Genomic DNA, 17,291 nt, shown 5'->3' with positions numbered 1-17,291 from the left:
CGCAGGGCGGAGATAAGCAGATGCCGGGAGGGAGCGCCGCCGCGTCAGACAAGGAAGAAATCAACTGGAAAGCTGGACTACGTCCCAAATGCCACCCTATTCCCTATTTAGTGCAGTACTTTTGACCAGGGCCCATATGACTCCGGTCAAAAGCAGTGCACTATGTCGGGAACAGAGTGCCATTTGGGACACAGCCCTGGAGTGGAGCTGCCACTGCCAGGGCATCAAGCTGAACATAAATTACACACAATAGATTGTACCCTCGGAAAACACATTGCGCTGAGCAGAAACCGCCCGGCCTAGCCTCCATCAACACAGACAGAGAGAAATGAGCATTAGAGAAAGAAACACACTGCCCCCAGTCCAAACACACTGCCCATTACATCCATCTCTCCCCGACCTGGACAAGGTAGGGTAGACCATCTCCCCACATGGCTGATCTCTGTGTGTGTGTGTGTGTGTGTGTGTAGCTAATTAATGTTTTACAGGTCGCAGCCAATTGAGTCTCAGAAATAAACATTCCTCGGCATGTTTGCAAATGAGTGCCCAAAGCACGATGAGGTTCGTGTTAACAAATGAAATATTCGGTCTTTCCGACAGGCACGGAACATTGTAATTAATTAAGCCAGCTTAAAACGTGGGGAAATTGAAATGCATGGCTCAGGGCGGAGTGTGGACAGCCTGCATTCAAGTGGTAAAGTAGTGTAATAGGTGTTAAAACATAGGCCTGCTAAATCCATGGGATAGATACGCTTACTGTCAGAAAAGCAAAGTACAATTCACAGCATCAAGCCAAATCATAACCAATCAGAATTGAGTATTCGGCCAAACTGTGGTAAAAATACTACTATTACATAGATACGTTAATTTAAAGACAGTGGTGGTAGTATGGGTGATACCTTAGTTACTTACCCAAGTTCTTTGGTTCAGATCATTTTCTAGACACCCACCTTTAAAAAAAGCTACTGTTACAGAACTGAATTGACATAAGGCTGTGATATTGCTGTTTTATAGCCCCCAACTCCCCATTCATCGTTACAACCTGTCTGCTAAAAAAATAATAACTTGACTGTGTCTTCATTCCCAAAGCAAAACAAAGCAGTACGTTCCAAAATGAAACATGCGAGTTGAAATATGCATGCGAAAGCCTGACACGTTCATTCTCCACAGAGGCACCCATAGGGAGGGAGCAAAGCGTACATTGCAGTTAAAGCGCTTTACAGATATCAACTGTGTTAGTTGAGTCATGTCCTCACTCATGTCCACAGCAAATGTCTACATGAGCAGATACGTGGTACATGATGAGCATGGAGACAACTTGTGGATGTGTCCTAAATGGCCCCCTTTTCCCTATATAGTGCACTACTTTGGACCAGAGCCGATAGGATTCTGGTCAAATGTAGTGCACTATAAAGGAATTAAGGTGCTAACCTGTGTGCTCATCATTTCAGTGACCCTCAAGGTCAGCCAAGCGTCATCTTTCAAAAGACTGACCCACAAACAAGTTCCCTGTTTCAATAATTGCATCCTAAACATACTGAGTGAGTAGACTAAACAGACAATAGCAGACCAAGCAAACTAAGAGAGCCGCTATTGGTTAATAAATACAATTCAAATTTAGACTAATTTGTGCGGTTGTAAAATGGGGAACCAGCCCAGATCTTTAATAAACTCGGTTCAGTTAACAAAGTAGGCCAACATCAATTGAACAAAATATAGGTCTATTTCCCCCCTAAAGGCACAATCTGTAATTTCAACAGCCTGACCCTGTCAGTTTGTTTCGTAAACTGAGAGATGGGGCTTGGGAAATGTAACTACTCAAATTCATAGATGGAGCTCCATAAAAATCAACATAATAGTTTTAAAACATACTGTACAGTATTTTGAAACTATGCAACAACAAAAAATATTACAAAGACTCAAATGAAAGCATTACTTCCAAAGAAAATGCATTATATGGGAGTCAATGCACTAAATGACTTTCCCATTATTTTCTGATATGTGGTGTACAAATCCACAGAGATTTTCATTTGCTTTAGAGTCGGACTGACAGATGGGGAGACTAATCCATATTTCTATGCAGCTGTGTGCTTGCTCTTGGCCTAGTGCTATTACACATTATCACATCACAGTTCACAAGCACAAATCCCACAACACTGAGCTGATGGCAGATGTAAGAAGTGCATGCATGTTGTAATGATAGTGACCTTACATATACTATATTACCCTTGCCAAGTAACCACATGATGTGATGTAATGCTTTTATAAATCTCTAGGAACTCTACTTACCATACATGAAGTAAAATGTGTCCCTCGCTATCAAATAAACGTCTGAATCCAGAGTTCCTAGAGATTATAAATATGCTTTTGTTGACAGGAACGTTTTTTGGGGTGAAGCCAGCTATACTGTGTAATGGTTATTTTTCGTGGCCACCCACCAGATCGATGCACAACTCAGGGAGTCCAAACAATACACAGACTCCCAATTTTGTGTCCCAAAGCTATGTTCAGTTCTGCAGTTAGTGCAGCTTCATTCCAGTCTGATACAGAAGGCTTCTCTCGCTCTCTCTCTTTTATTTATTTAACCTTTATTTTAACAGGGAGTCATGCTGAGATCAAGGTCTCTTTCACAGATGTACAGTGAGGGAAAAAAGTATTTGATCCCCTGCTGATTTTGTACGTTTGCCCACTGACAAAGACATGATCAGTCTATAATTTTAATGGTAGGTTTATTTGAACAGTGAGAGACAGAATAACAACAACAAAATCCAGAAAAAACGCATGTCAAAAATGTTATAAATTGATTTGCATTTTAATGAGGGAAATAAGTATTTGACCCCCTCTCAATCAGAACGATTTCTGGCTCCCAGGTGTCTTTTATACAGGTAACAAGCTGAGATTAGGAGCACTCTTAAAGGGAGTGCTCCTAATCTCAGCTTGTTACCTGTATAAAAGACACCTGTCCACAGAAGCAATCAATCAATCAGATTCCAAACTCTCCACCATGGCCAAGACCAAAGAGCTCTCCAAGGATGTCAGGGACAAGATTGTGGGATCAAATACTTTTTTCCCTCACTGTATACACATCGATATACACTATACACAAAAAGCAAAATATAATAATTGAAAACAAACACATTCTTCAGTAAAAAGGTTCTCAATCAGTCTTTTGAATTGCCCTAGGAGGCACCAATTCTTCAAATTTTAGAGAGCTTTGGAGATCATTCCACAAGTAAGACTGACCTAACTCAGTGGAGATCGAAGGGATCTCTAGAGTTAGCCATCCCTGAGACCGGGTCTGATATCTCGTACGTCTGTAAGTTAACAATGAAGTAAGGTATAATAGAAGTTTATGCAGGAGGGCTTTTTAAACAAAACGAGTAAAATCCATCGATCTACGAGATTTCAAAGAGGGCCAGCCTACTGTACTTTCTGATACAGAATGCAGTAATAAAGCGTTGTGCGCTATGATAAACTGCGTCCAACGGCTTCAATACAGTGGCAGCTGCATTCAGATATACAATATAGCCATAGTCTATAACCGGTATGAATGTCAACTAAATAATTTGTTTTCTGCTATTTAATGAAAGCCATGACCTATTCCTATAAAATAAGCCCATTTTCATTCTTAATTTCTTAACTTACTCATCAACATGCTTTATGAAAGATAGGTTTTCGTCAAGTCCACATATTTATCAACTTTATAACCTCTTCTCACAAAAGGAAAGAGGATGTGAAGTGTTCATTTTGTCTGTTACTTCTACTGCTACAGACAATATTTACTTATTGTCCAAGGTTTGTCAATACAAGACTAGGTGTTAGCCTTGTGGAAACAGGTTAGCTGTAATTTGGTTTAGTTCAGTGCTTCTCTCTCTTCAGTCCAAATTCCCATCTACTCAAACTAATAAACAATGTTCAATGCACCACATAAACCACCAGACCGACTCAGTCTTGATACAATATTTAATTAACGTGCACTCGGATTTTATGGGTAGTTTACTGAGAGCAGAGAGGAAGTCATAATTCCACATAAATGCATTAATGTAATATCGAGACGAATCCTAGATCTGCAGAGGGAGTACAAATACTGTAGCATGAAGCAATTGTTCCCCTTACTACTTTTATTTAATCAAAAGCATAAAAAAGGCTTCCCAGACCATATAATTATATTTCAATGGCAGAGAGTAAACAGTGTTCCAGTCTCAAGAAGTACATTGAGATTAAGACATGTTCTAATGAGAGAAAACAAACAGGGAAACTGGTTTCATCCAGTCCATTATAACCAGTTTCCAAACTGGTTCTGTAGACCTAGGTCAATACAGGACACAATGCTCCAACAACATCTTCTGACTCAATATCAGTGTTTTCCTTACCAATGCATATCTGGCACGGGTTCCACCGCCTAGCTTTGTTGCCAAAAAAGGGTTTGGCTTTTGCGCCCGCCTGGAAATCAAACTAGGGAAAGACTGCCTTGTCCAATGTAATGTTTTTAGTTCACTACAGGATGATTTTTTAAATCTGTTATATACTGACATTATATATATTTTCACACTACCGTTCAAAAGTTTGGGGTCACTTAGAAATGTCCTTGTTTTTGAAAGAAAAGCAATTTTTTTGTCCATTAAAATATAATACAATTGATCAGAAATACAGCGTAGACATTGTTAATGTTGTAAATGGCTATTGTAGCTGGAAACGGCTGATTTTTGATGGAATATCTACATAGGCGTACAGAGGCCTATTATCAGCAACCATCAGTCCTGTTTTCCAATGGCATGTTGTGTTTGCTAATCCAAGTTTATCATTTTAAAAGGCTAATTGATCATTAGAAAACCCTTTTGCAATTATGTTAGCACAGCTAAAGAATGTTGTGCTGATTAAAGAAGCAATAAAACTGGCCTTCTTGAGACTAGTTGAGTATCTGGAGCATCAGCAATTGTGGGTTTGATTACAGGCTCAAAATGGCCAGAAACAAATAACTTTCTTCTGAAACTCGTCAGTCTATTCTTGTTCTGAGAAATGAAGGCTATTCCATGCGAGAAATTGCCAAGAAACTGAAGATCTCGTACAATGCTGTGTACTACTCCCTTCACAGAACAGCGCAAACTGGCTCTTACCAGAATAGAAAGAGGAGTGGGAGGCTAGTCTAGTTTGAGAAACAGGCGCCTCACAGGTCCTCAACTGGCAGCTTCATTAAATAGTACCCGCAAAACACCAGTCTCAACGTCAACAGTGAAGAGGCGACTCCAGGATGCTGACCTTCTAGGCAGAGTTGCAAAGAAAAAGCCATATCTCAGACTGCCCATCTTAATCTTTTATTGGACAGTCTGAGATATGGCCTTTTTCTATTCTGGTTTGAGACAGTTTGCACTGTTCTGTGAAGGGAGTAGTACACAGCATTGTATGAGATCTTCAGTTTCTTGGCAATTTCTCGCATGGAATAGCAAACACAACGTGCCATTGGAACACAGGACTGATGGTTGCTGATAATGGGCCTCTGTACGCCTATGTAGGTTTCCAGCTACAATAGCCATTTACAACATTAAACAATGTCTACACTGTATTTCTGATCAATTTGATGTTATTTTAAATGGACAGAAAAATTGCTTTTCTTTCAAAAACAAGGACATTTTTAAGTGACCCCAAACTTTTGAACGGTAGTGTATATAAACATTTCCTCCATTTGATGCATTAATAAAGTTTATTCCATTAAATTAAAGTTCAGGCTATTGGCAGAATATTATGAATCTGTTCTGATAAGATGAGACCGTATCACAGATCTTTTGTCTCATTGCCTCCCGAATAATAGTGTTTACAGCAACAACTAATTTCATGCTTTTCTGGAGATAATTAATGACATGATTAAGCAATTAGCCTATTACATTGAGCTGATTATATTATTATACAGGTCTGGGATAAAGCTTAGGATTTCTTTCAACACCCTCCTCCAGGTCATTTAAAACGTGTCGGAGAGCACTGGGCTGCTAGAACAACAGACTTCTCGCTTGCATCACAAATGGCATCCTATTCCTAATTTAGTGCACTACTTTTGACAGGGCCCATAGTAGCGCACTAAATAGGGAATAGGATGCCATTTGGGACGCATTCAGGATCTGTACGACCAAGGGTTTCACCAAGGCAGATGCTTCAACACTCCGCATCAATGTTTTAACACAGACCCTAAGGGGAACAAGAGCAGCTAAATGCTCCATGTTCGCCAGTCAGTACTCTTGAGGTCTGGCGATTAGCAGACTGTGGCAGAACTGAGGTTGATAGGCCTACTCAGTGTGTCTGAGATAGGCGGGAGGCTTCCTGCCTGACAAACCCAGATAAATTCAATTTTACAGGCTAAGAGAGTTTTAAGACAAATCATATTAGGCATAGCCTTTTCAGGGAGCTACTTTCCTGGAAGAGGACCAGTGGCAGTTGGTTGGTTGGTTATCTGGTCATTTTACAGTATCTTCTTGTTTTTCGCCACGCATTAGAATATATTCAGCGTAATCAATTCCAATCTCATGTTTCTAATGAAGCCTCTCATTGACCCAAACGGGTCTATTAACGGCATGAATAACTTATTGATGGCTGTTCCCAAGGCGTTAATAGGTTATGGCGGAAAGCAGCTGCATCAGCGTAACACTCACTTCTGTTTGCGTAAGTCAAGTTCCTAGCTGGCTAGCCCCCTAACACTTTACTTTCCTCTATCCAATATGAGGCAGCACCCTGCTGTAGACAAAATGTATGTCATTTTTCAAGTTTGTCTCTTTTCCTCTTTCTTGTTTTCCCCGTTATCTATGGTTGCATTACAACCACAATACAATGCAATATAAACGCTTATCAATATATATAGCCTACATTATGCATTTTGTATGATCTGCCACTGTCTGTCAGAGGATATATAGGGATGGATTTTTTGACTTTGAAGACACTTCTACATAGCCTAATTCAGCCTGTCCTTATTCAATAACAGTGCACTCTCTAACCGAGGTTGATCAGATATTACAGCACTACCAACAACTGGCAAATCAGAAATCCATTCAATAAAACATTCCAAGTGAATGGAACATTCCCAGTGTACCATTGAGCAAATTCAGAGTTCTCACAACCACTGCTTTGCAAGGTGGAATCATTCTATTATGAAGAGGGCGCAAAGGACGGAGAACACTACTTGTGTAGTGCTCGGTACTCACCATAGGCCGTCATGGTTCCCACGTAGGGCCCGTCCATGACGCTCTGGTTCTCCTCGGCCAGGGCCTTGATGTAGCGCTTGCTGAGGTCCAGGATTTGCTGTCGCAGCATGGTGCTGCTCTCGTGCGTGGCCCGCTGCTGGATGGTGAAGTGCAGCAGCATCATGCCCCAGATGAAGCCAAAGCTCACCAGGAAGAAGCCCAGCTTCTGGGACGACAGCTTCCACAGGTAGGCCGAGGCCATGGCGAGCGTAGCGCGGCCCACAGCTCGATCGGAAAGAGTGACTGTATCTGTGTGTGAGGGAGCGGGAGTGGAAGGGACTGAGGCGGAGTGGGAGGAGAGTTCAGGAGGGGAGGCGGGGCATGGTGGCGCTCGGCGTAGTTTAGCCGCTGTGGTTCTGTTTGGCTTCTCCACCACTCCTCACCAGTGGGCTCTATTTCTTTGGCCCATCCTTATCGGTCACTCCCATCTAGGGCTGGGTTGACTGGCCAAGCTGCATTCTGCCAGAGAGTAGGAGACATAAGAAAGGCTGTTAGAGGCACTCAGAGTCAGAAAACACTGCAGTTCCAGTAGCAAAAGGAGGAGTATTTACATGGGCATTCCCAAGGCGGGTGTTAGCTACTGTAGCTATAGCCATCCAATGTTTCCCCTATATTAACTTAGCAGCAGCGCCAAGCTTTCTGCCAAGATGTGCTTTTAAAGGGATAGTGCGAGATTTTGGCAGCTAAGCCCTTTTCCTACTTACCCAGAGTCAGATGAACTCATGGATACCCTTTTTATGTCTCTGCCATCTGCATCCAAAAACACACACATGCACACCACACAAACACACACTATAGACAACCTTCTTTCCTTGCTGCAATGCGTTACAAACAACCTGCTATAATGTGACCACTTTGATTGAAGTTTGTTTCGATTAAACAGCAGGAGATAGAACTGCGCCCTGAAATGTGTGCCAAGAACTACATGGAGAGACAAACAAACTGTATCAAAGCTGACAAATTCGTGCTGCTAAGAAGATTCTCATGCAAAAAATATGCAGTCAGCATGGTGAAAATCGTGAATAATGACATTGTCTCCACAGGGAAATATAACCCAACCCAGTCTCTCTTCAGAGTTAGGCCTACTTCAATTATCGCTCTGTGCATAGGCTCAGGTTATTATATATATAGTATTAGAAACAATAATTTATGTTAAACATCATAAAGAAAGCTACATTATATTTTATGTTGTCTCTGTCTGTCTATGTTCAAACCTGTAAAGTCTACTGTGTAATTCTTTTCACAAAAATAATATTATGACGATAGCTAGGCTTCAAGAAACTGAATGAGTGGGCAGGTTACCATTAGGACTACTGGACAAAAAAAACTTTCCATGACTTCAACTTTAGCGGAGGTACGAGGAGTTGGACTTGTAAATATTTCAGTGATACGGTTGAGAAAAAACAGTATCCTGCCCACTCAAGGATGGAGAAAACAGGATGTTTCACTCTCGGGTGAAACGGCACTCCTTCTTACCCATCCTCTTCAGCCAAGAGGTGAGGCTATTTCCTAATATACCCGAAAACTCTCACTAACCATAAAAACGCCTTCAGAAGCCTCTCCATGAAAGCACTGTGTTGAGGGAGAGAGAAAGGGAGTGAGAGAGGAAAGGAGAGGAAATGAGAGAGAGGAGAAAAGAGAGAGAGAGAGGACAGAAGAGAGAGAGAGAGCGCGATGATAAGTAAGCCTACACTAGAGAAATGGAAAGTTTGAAATTAAACAAGGCTACTAATATGGGCGATTCCTACTGGGACAAATGATGGCTATATAACATTCAAAGTAGTAGTAGTATTTTTAAGGGTAATGTAAAAAAGTAACTGCTGCACATTAATGTTATACATTTATCGTTCAACTTGTCGTTATCGTGTTATTTCAGTCAATTTATCGTGATATGGATTTTTGGCCATATCGCACCGCTCTAATGCAGTCTATGTATTCACAGGGCTAGTCAGAAGTTGTGCACTACATGGGGGATAGGGCATCATTTAGGACGTAGACAGGCAGCTTAAGCCTAGGTATCCTTCACAATGTGGGGATACATATATGTGTGTTGTTTCCTCCTCCTGAGGCCAGCTGAGGATGTTAGTTACATCCATGTCTGTTCAGTCAGGCTCCTCAGGTTTCTGCACTAACTCCTAGGGACACACACTATACCCTCAAACCAAGGTTGCTAGTAATTGGATATGAAGGGCATTATGCAGTATGCACTGACTATTGGTTCTTTTCTCACCCCACACATACACAGAGATATATATATACATAGATATATATACATACACAGTGAGGGAAAAAAATATTTGATCCCCTGCTGATTTTGTACGTTTGCCCACTGACAAAGAAATGATCAGTCTATAATGGTAGGTTTATTTGAACAGTGAGAGACAGAACAACAAACAAAAAAACAGAAAAACGCATGTCGAAAATGTTATAAATTGATTTGCATTTTAATGAGGGAAATAAGTATTTGACCCCTCTGCAAAACATGACTTAGTACTTGGTGGCAAAACCCTTGTTGGCAATCACAGAGGTCAGACGTTTCTTGTAGTTGGCCACCAGGTTTGCACACATCTCAGGAGAGATTTTGTCCCACCCCTCTTTGCAGATCTTCTCCAAGTCATTAAGGTTTCGAGGCTGACGTTTGGCAACTCGAACCTTCAGCTCCCTCCACAGATTTTCTATGGGATTAAGGTCTGGAGACTGGCTAGGCCACTCCAGGACCTTAATGTGCTTCTTCTTGAGCCACTCCTTTGTTGCCTTGGCTGTGTGTTTTGGGTCACTGTCATGCTGGAATACCCATCCAATACCCATTTTCAATGTCCTGGCTGAGGGAAGGAGGTTCTCACCTAAGATTTGACGGTACATGGCCCCGTCCATCGTCCCTTTGATGCGGTGAAGTTGTCCTGTCCCCTTAGCAGAAAAACACCCCCAAAGCATAATGTTTCCACCTCCATGTTTGATGGTGGGGGTGGTGTTCTTGGGGTCATAGGCAGCATTCCTCCTCCTCCAAACACGGCGAGTTGAGTTGATGCCAAAGAGGTCGATTTTGGTCTCATCTGACCACAACACTTTCACCCAGTTCTCCTCTGAATCATTCAGATGTTCATTGGCAAACTTCAGACGGGCCTGTATATGTGCTTTCTTGAGCAGGGGGATCTTGCGGGCGTTGCAGGATTTCAGTCCTTCACGGCGTAGTGTGTTACCAATTGTTTTCTTGGTGACTATGGTCCCAGCTGCCTTGAGATCATTGACAAGATCCTCCCGTGTAGTTCTGGGCTGATTCCTCACCGTTCTCATGATCATTGCAACTCCACGAGGTGAGATCTTGCATGGAGCCCCAGGCCGAGGGAGATTGACAGTTATTTTGTGTTTCTTCCATTTGCGAATAATCGCACCAACTGTTGTCACCTTCTCACCAAGCTGCTTGGCGATAGTCTTGTAGCCCATTCCAGCCTTGTGTAGGTCTACATCCTTGGAGAGCGCTTTGGTCTTGGCCATGGTGGAGAGTTTGGAATCTGATTGATTGATTGCTTCTCTGGACAGGTGTCTTTTATACAGGTAACAAAATGAGATTAAGAGCACTCCCTTTAAGAGTGTGCTCCTAATCTCAGCTCGTTACCTGTATAAAAGACACCTGGGAGCCAGAAATCTTTCTAATTGAGAGGGGGTAAAATACTTATTTCCCACATTAAAATGCAAATAATTTTATAACATTTTTGACATGCGTTTTTCTGGATTTTTTTGTTGTTATTCTGTCTCTCACTGTTCAAATAAACCTACCATTAAAATTATAGACTGATCATTTCTTTGTCAGTGGGCAAACGTACAAAATCAGCAGGGGATCAAATACTTTTTTTCCCTCACTGTATATATATATATATATTAGGGCTGTCAAAAATAGCGCGTTAACGACGTTAATTAGTTGTTTGCTGTTAATTACGTCAATTTTTTTAACGCATTTCACGCATGCGCAGTGTGACAAATTATTCAGGTCAGGAAAGTGGTTGGGAGCTAGAGGCGAGATGGAGCAAGGTGAGCAAAGTGGGCCTATTGACGGATTCAAATATAAAAAGAATGATGATGGTACAGTTAACAAGTACAAGGTTATTTGCAAGATTTGTAAGAAGGAGTTTCAATTTCACCGGAGCTGTTCAAGCTTGAAGTACCATGTCAACGCCAAACATGCGTTTGCTGGGCCGTCAGATTCAGCAAGTGGTTTGCGCCAGACCACGCTGAATGTTTGCAGGCAATTAACAAAATCAACCTCAGATAATTTGACCAACACAATAGCAAAATGGATTGCAAAGGATTGTAGACCCATTAGCATTGTAGAAGACTCAGGTTTCCTTGATGTTTTGCAAGTGGCGTCTCAAGACTCATTCTATAAGCCACCGTCAAGAGCCACAGCCAAAGACAAATATTATGGTGTGTAGTATGTTTCAGCTTGATTTAAAACACCATTATTTGGCTGTGTTAATAAACAGACATAATATGAAAATTATGTATCTGTGTCCTGTTATTTATCTTTTGGTATGCATTTCAGAAAAAAAATGGTTAGGATTCAGGTGTAATTGCAAATAGTGATTAATCATGATTAATCCACTGAAAATTCTGATTAATTTGATTAAAAATTTTAATCATTTGACAGCCCTAATATATATACAAGTATTTGATACACTGCCGATTTTGTACGTTTGCCCACTGACAAAGAAATGATCAGTCTATAATTTTAATGGTAGGTTTATTTGAACAGTGAGAGAGGTCTGTAGTTTTGATCATAGGTACACTTCAACTGTGACAGACGGAATCTAAAACAAAAATCCAGAAAATCAAATTGTATGATTTTTAAGTAATTAATTTTATTGCATGACATAAGTATTTGATACATCAGAAAAGCATAATTTAATATTTGGTACAGAGACCTTTGTTTGCAATTACAGAGATCATACGTTTCCTGTAGGTCTTGACCAGGTTTGCACACACTGCAACAGGGATTTTGGCCCACTCCTCCATACAGACCTTCTCCAGATCCTTCAGGTTTCGGGGCTGTCGCTGGGCAATATGGACTTTCAGCTCCTTCCAAAGATTTTCTATTGGGTTCAGGTCTGGAGACTGGCTAGGCCACTCCAGGACCTTGAGATGCTTCTTACGGAGCCACTCCTCAGTTGCCTTGGCTGTGTGTTTCGGGTCGTTGTCATGCTGGAAGACGCAGCCACGACCCATCTTCAATGCTCTTACTGAGGGAAGGAGGTTGTTGGCCAAGATCTCACGATACATGGCCCCATCCATCCTCCCCTCAATACGGTGCAGTCGTCCTGTCCCCTTTGCAGAAAAGCATCCCCAAAGAATGATGTTTCCCACCTCACGGTTGGGATGGTGTTCTGAGGGTTGTACTCATCCTTCTTCTTCCTCCAAACACGGCGAGTGGAGTTTAGACCAAAAAGCTCTATTTTTGTCTCATCAGACCACATGACCTTCTCCCATTCCTCCTCTGGATCATCCAGATGGTCATTGGCAAACTTCAGACGGGCCTGGACATGCGCTGGCTTGCGCAGGGGGACCTTGCGTGCGCTGCAGGATTTTAATCCATGACGGCGTAGTGTGTTACTAATGGTTTTCTTTGAGACTGTGGTCCCAGCTCTCTTCAGGTCATTGACCAGGTCCTGCCGTGTAGTTCTGGGCTGATCCCTCACCTTCCTCATGATCATTGATGCCCCACGAGGTGAGATCTTGCATGGAGCCCCAGACCGAGGGTGATTGACCGTCATCTTGAACTTCTTCCATTTTCTAATAATTGCGCCAAAAGTTGTTGCCTTCTCACCAAGCTGCTTGCCCTGTAGCCCATCCCAGCCTTGTGCAGGTCTACAATTTTATCCTTGATGTCCTTACACAGCTCTCTGGTCTTGGCCATTGTGGAGAGGTTGGAGTCTGTTTGATTGAGTGTGTGGACAGGTGTCTTTTATACAGGTAACGAGTTCAAACAGGTGCAGTTAATACAGGTAATGAGTGGAGAACAGGAGGGCTTCTTAAAGAAAAACTAACAGTTCTGTGAGAGCCGGAATTCTTACTGGTTGGTAGGTGATCAAATACTTATGTCATGCAATAAAATGCTAATTAATTACTTAAAAATCATACAATGTGATTTTCTGGATTTTTGTTTTAGATTCCGTCTCTCACAGTTGAGGTGTACCTATGATAACAATTACAGACCTCTACATGCTTTGTAAGTAGGAAAACCTGCAAAATCGGCAGTGTATCAAATACTTGTTCTCCCCACTGTATATACACACACACACACACACACACACACACACACACACACACACACACACACACACACACACACACACACACACACACACACACACACACACACACACACACACACACACACACAACCGTTCAAAAGTTTGTGGTCACTTTGACATTTCCTTGTTTTCAAAAGAAAAGCAATTTTTTTGTCCATTACAATAACATCAAATTGATCAGAAATACAGTGTAGACATTGTTCATGTTGTAAATGGCTATTGTAGCTGGAAACGGCTGATTTTGTATGGAATATCTACATAGGCGTACAGAGGCCCATTATCAGCAACCATCAGTCCTGTGTTCCAATGGCACGTTGTGTTTGCTAATCCAAGATTATCATTTAAAAAGGCTAATTGTCATTAGAAAACCTTTTTGCAATTATGTTAGCACAGCTGAAAACAGTTGTGCTGATTAAAGAAGCAATAAAATTGGCCTTGTTGAGACTAGTTGAGTATCTGGAGCATCAGCAATTGTGGGCTCAATTACAGGCTCAAAAATGGCCAGAAACAAATAACTTTCTTCTGAAGCTCGTCAGTCTATTATTGTTCTGAGAAATGAAGCCTATTCCAAGAGGAAGGGGACAAATACATTAGAGTGTCTAGTTTGAGAAACAGATGCCTCACAGGTCCTCAACTGGCAGCTTCATTAAATAGTACCCGCAAAACCAGTCTCAACGTCAACAGTGAAGAGGAGACTCCGGGATGCTGACCTTCTAGGAAGAGTTGCAAAGAAAAAGCCATATCTCAGACTGGCCAATAAAATTAAAAGATTAAAAGATGGGCAAAAGAACACAGACACTGGACAGAGGAAGATTGGAAAAAAGTGTTATGGACAGACAAATCAAAGTTTGAGGTGTACGGATCACAAAGAAGAACATTTGTGAGACGCAGACCAAATGAAAAGATGCTGGAGGAGTGCTTGATGCCATCTGTCAAGCATGGTGGAGGCAATGTGATGGTCTATGGGGTGCATTGGTGGTGGTAAAGTGGGAGATTTTTACAGGATAAAAGGGATCTTGAAGAAGGAAGGCTATCACTCCATTTTGCACCACCATGCCATACCCTGTGGACGGCGCTTGATTGGAGCCAATTTCCTCCTACAACAGGACAATGACCCAAAGCACAGCTCCAAACTATGCAATAACTATTTAGGGAAGAAGCAGTCAGCTGGTATTCTGTCTATAATGGAGTGGCCAGCACAGTCACCGGATCTCAACCCTTTTGAGCTGTTGTGGGAGCAGCTTGACCGTATGGTACGTAAGAAGTGCCCATCAAGCCAATCCAACTTGTGGGAGGTGCTTCAGGAAGCATGGGTTGAAATCTCTTCAGATTACCTCAACAAATTGACAACTAGAATGCCAAAGGTCTGCAAGGCTGTAATTGCCGCAAATGGAGGATTCTTTGACGAAAGCAAAGTTTGAAGGACACAATTATTATTTCAATTAAAAATAATTATTAATAACCTTGTCAATGACTACATTTCCTATTCATTTTGCTATATTTCCTATTCAAACTCATTTCATGTACAGTTGAAGTCAGAAGTTAACATACACTTAGGTTGGAGTCATTAAAACTTGTTTTTCAACCACTCCACAAATTTCTTGTTAACAAACTATAGTTCTGGCAAGTCGGTTAGGACATCTACTTTGTGCATGACACAAGAAATGTCTCCAAAAATTGTTTACAGACAGATTATTTTACTTTAATTCACTGTATCACAATTCCAGTGGGTCAGAAGTTTACATACACTAAGTTGACTGTGCCTTTAAACAGCTTGGAAAATTCCAGAAAATTATGTCATGGCTTTAGAAGCGTCTGATAGGCTAATTGACATCATTTGAGTCAATTGGCGGTGTACCTGTGGATGTATTTCAAGGTCTACCTTCAAACTCAGTGCTTCTTTGCTTGACATCATGGGAAAATCAAAATAAATCAGCCAAGACCTCAGAAAAAAATGTGTAGACCTCCACAAGTCTGGTTCATCTTTGGGAGCAATTTCCAAATGCCTGAAGGTACCACGTTCATCTGTGCAAACAATAATACGCAAGTATAAACACCATGGGACCACGCAGCCGTCATACCACTCAGGAAGGAGACGCGTTCTGTCTCCTAGAGATTAACGTACTTTGGTGCGAAAAGTGCAAATCAATCCCAGAACAACAGCAAAGGACCTTGTGAAGATGCTGGAGGAAACAGGTACAAAAGTATCTATATCCACAGTAAAACGAGTCCTATATCGACATAACCTGAAAGGCCGATCAGCAAGGAAAAAGCCACTGCTCCAAAACCGCCATAAAAAAGACAGACTACGGTTTGCAACTGCACATGGGGACAAAGATCGTACTTTTTGGAGAAATGTCCTCTGGTCTGATGAAACAAAAATAGAACTGTTTGGCCATAATGATCAAAATCAAATCAAATCAAATTTTATTGGTCACATGCGCCGAATACAACAGGTGCAGACATTACAGTGAAATGCTTACTTACAGCCCTTAACCAACAGTGCATTTATTTTTAACAAAAAAAGTAAAAATAAAACAACAACAAAAAAAGTGTTGAGAAAAAAAAGAGCAGAAGTAAAATAAAGTGACAGTAGGGAGGCTATATATACAGGGGGGTACCGTTGCAGAGTCAATGTGCGGGGGCACCGGCTAGTTGAGGTAGTTGAGGTAATATGTACATGTGGGTAGAGTTAAAGTGACTATGCATAAATAATTAACAGAGTAGCAGCAGCATAAAAAGGATGGGGTGGGGGGGCAGTGCAAATAGTCCGGGTAGCCATGATTAGCTGTTCAGGAGTCTTATGGCTTGGGGGTAGAAGCTGTTGAGAAGTCTTTTGGAGTCTTTTGGACTCCGGTACCGCTTGCCGTGCGGTAGCAGAGAGAACAGTCTATGACTAGGGTGGCTGGAGTCTTTGACAATTTTGAGGGCCTTCCTCTGACACCGCCTGGTATAGAGGTCCTGGATGGCAGGAAGCTTGGCCCCAGTGATGTACTGGGCCGTACGCACTACCCTCTGTAGTGCCTTGCGGTCGGAGGCCAAGCAGTTGCCATACCAGGCGGTGATGCAACCAGTCAGGATGCTCTCTATGGTGCAGCTGTATAATCTTTTGAGGATCTGAGGACCCATGCCAAATCTTTGTTATGTTTGGAGGAAAAAGGGGGTTGTTTGCAAGCCGAAGAACACCATCCCAACCGTGAAGCACGGGGGTGGCAGCATCATGCTGTGGGGGTGCTTAGCTGCAGGAGGGACTGGTTCCCTTCACAAAATAGATGGCATCATGAGGAAGGAAAAGTATGTGGATATATTGAAGCAACATCTCAAGACATCAGTCAGGAAGTTAAAGCTTGGTCGCAAATGTGTCTTCCAAATGGACAATGACCCCAAGCATACTTCCAAAGTTGTGGCAAAATGGCTTAAGGACAACAAAGTCAAGGTATTGGAGTGGCCATCACAAAGCCCTGACCTAAATCCTATAGAAAATGTGTGGGCAGAACTGAAAAAGCGTGTGCGAGCAAGGAGGCCTACAAACCTGACTCAGTTACACCAGCTCTGTCAGGAGGAATGGGCCAAAATTCACCCAACTTATTGTGGGAAGCTTGTGGAAGGCTGCCCGAAACGTTTGACCCAAGTTAAACAATTTAAAGGCAATGCTACCAAATACTAATTGAGTGTATGTAAACTTCTGACCCACTGGGAATGTGATGAAAGAAATAAAAGCTGAAATAAATCATTCTCTCTACTATTATTCTGACATTTC

The 17,291-nt window shown here is 41.9% G+C and overlaps 2 protein-coding genes across 3 annotated transcripts in view; one reads left to right on the top strand and one right to left on the bottom strand.

The window, feature by feature from the left end:
* The window catches only part of LOC311111964 (uncharacterized protein), a 426,062-nt gene that overhangs the window by 219,081 nt on the left and 189,690 nt on the right, over positions 1-17,291 (top strand). The gene's annotated exons all lie outside the window — the stretch shown is intronic.
* Positions 1-17,291, bottom strand: part of LOC311112502 (coiled-coil domain-containing protein 126-like) — a gene marked incomplete at its 3' end in the record, with an annotated part of 43,091 nt that overhangs the window by 3,692 nt on the left and 22,108 nt on the right. Inside the window, exon 2 of the mRNA XM_084155635.1 lies at positions 7,188-7,685. Within this exon, the coding sequence (XP_084011761.1) occupies positions 7,188-7,428 (241 nt within the window). The 5' untranslated portion in view covers positions 7,429-7,685. The remainder of the gene's footprint in view (positions 1-7,187; positions 7,686-17,291) is intronic.

Source organism: Coregonus lavaretus (genome assembly GCF_964263955.1).
Source record: "Coregonus lavaretus genome assembly, chromosome: 38".
NCBI classification, from domain to species: Eukaryota; Metazoa; Chordata; class Actinopteri; order Salmoniformes; family Salmonidae; genus Coregonus; species Coregonus lavaretus.
Note: the sequence above shows the minus strand (reverse complement) of the source record. Positions and strands in the feature narration are given on the sequence as shown.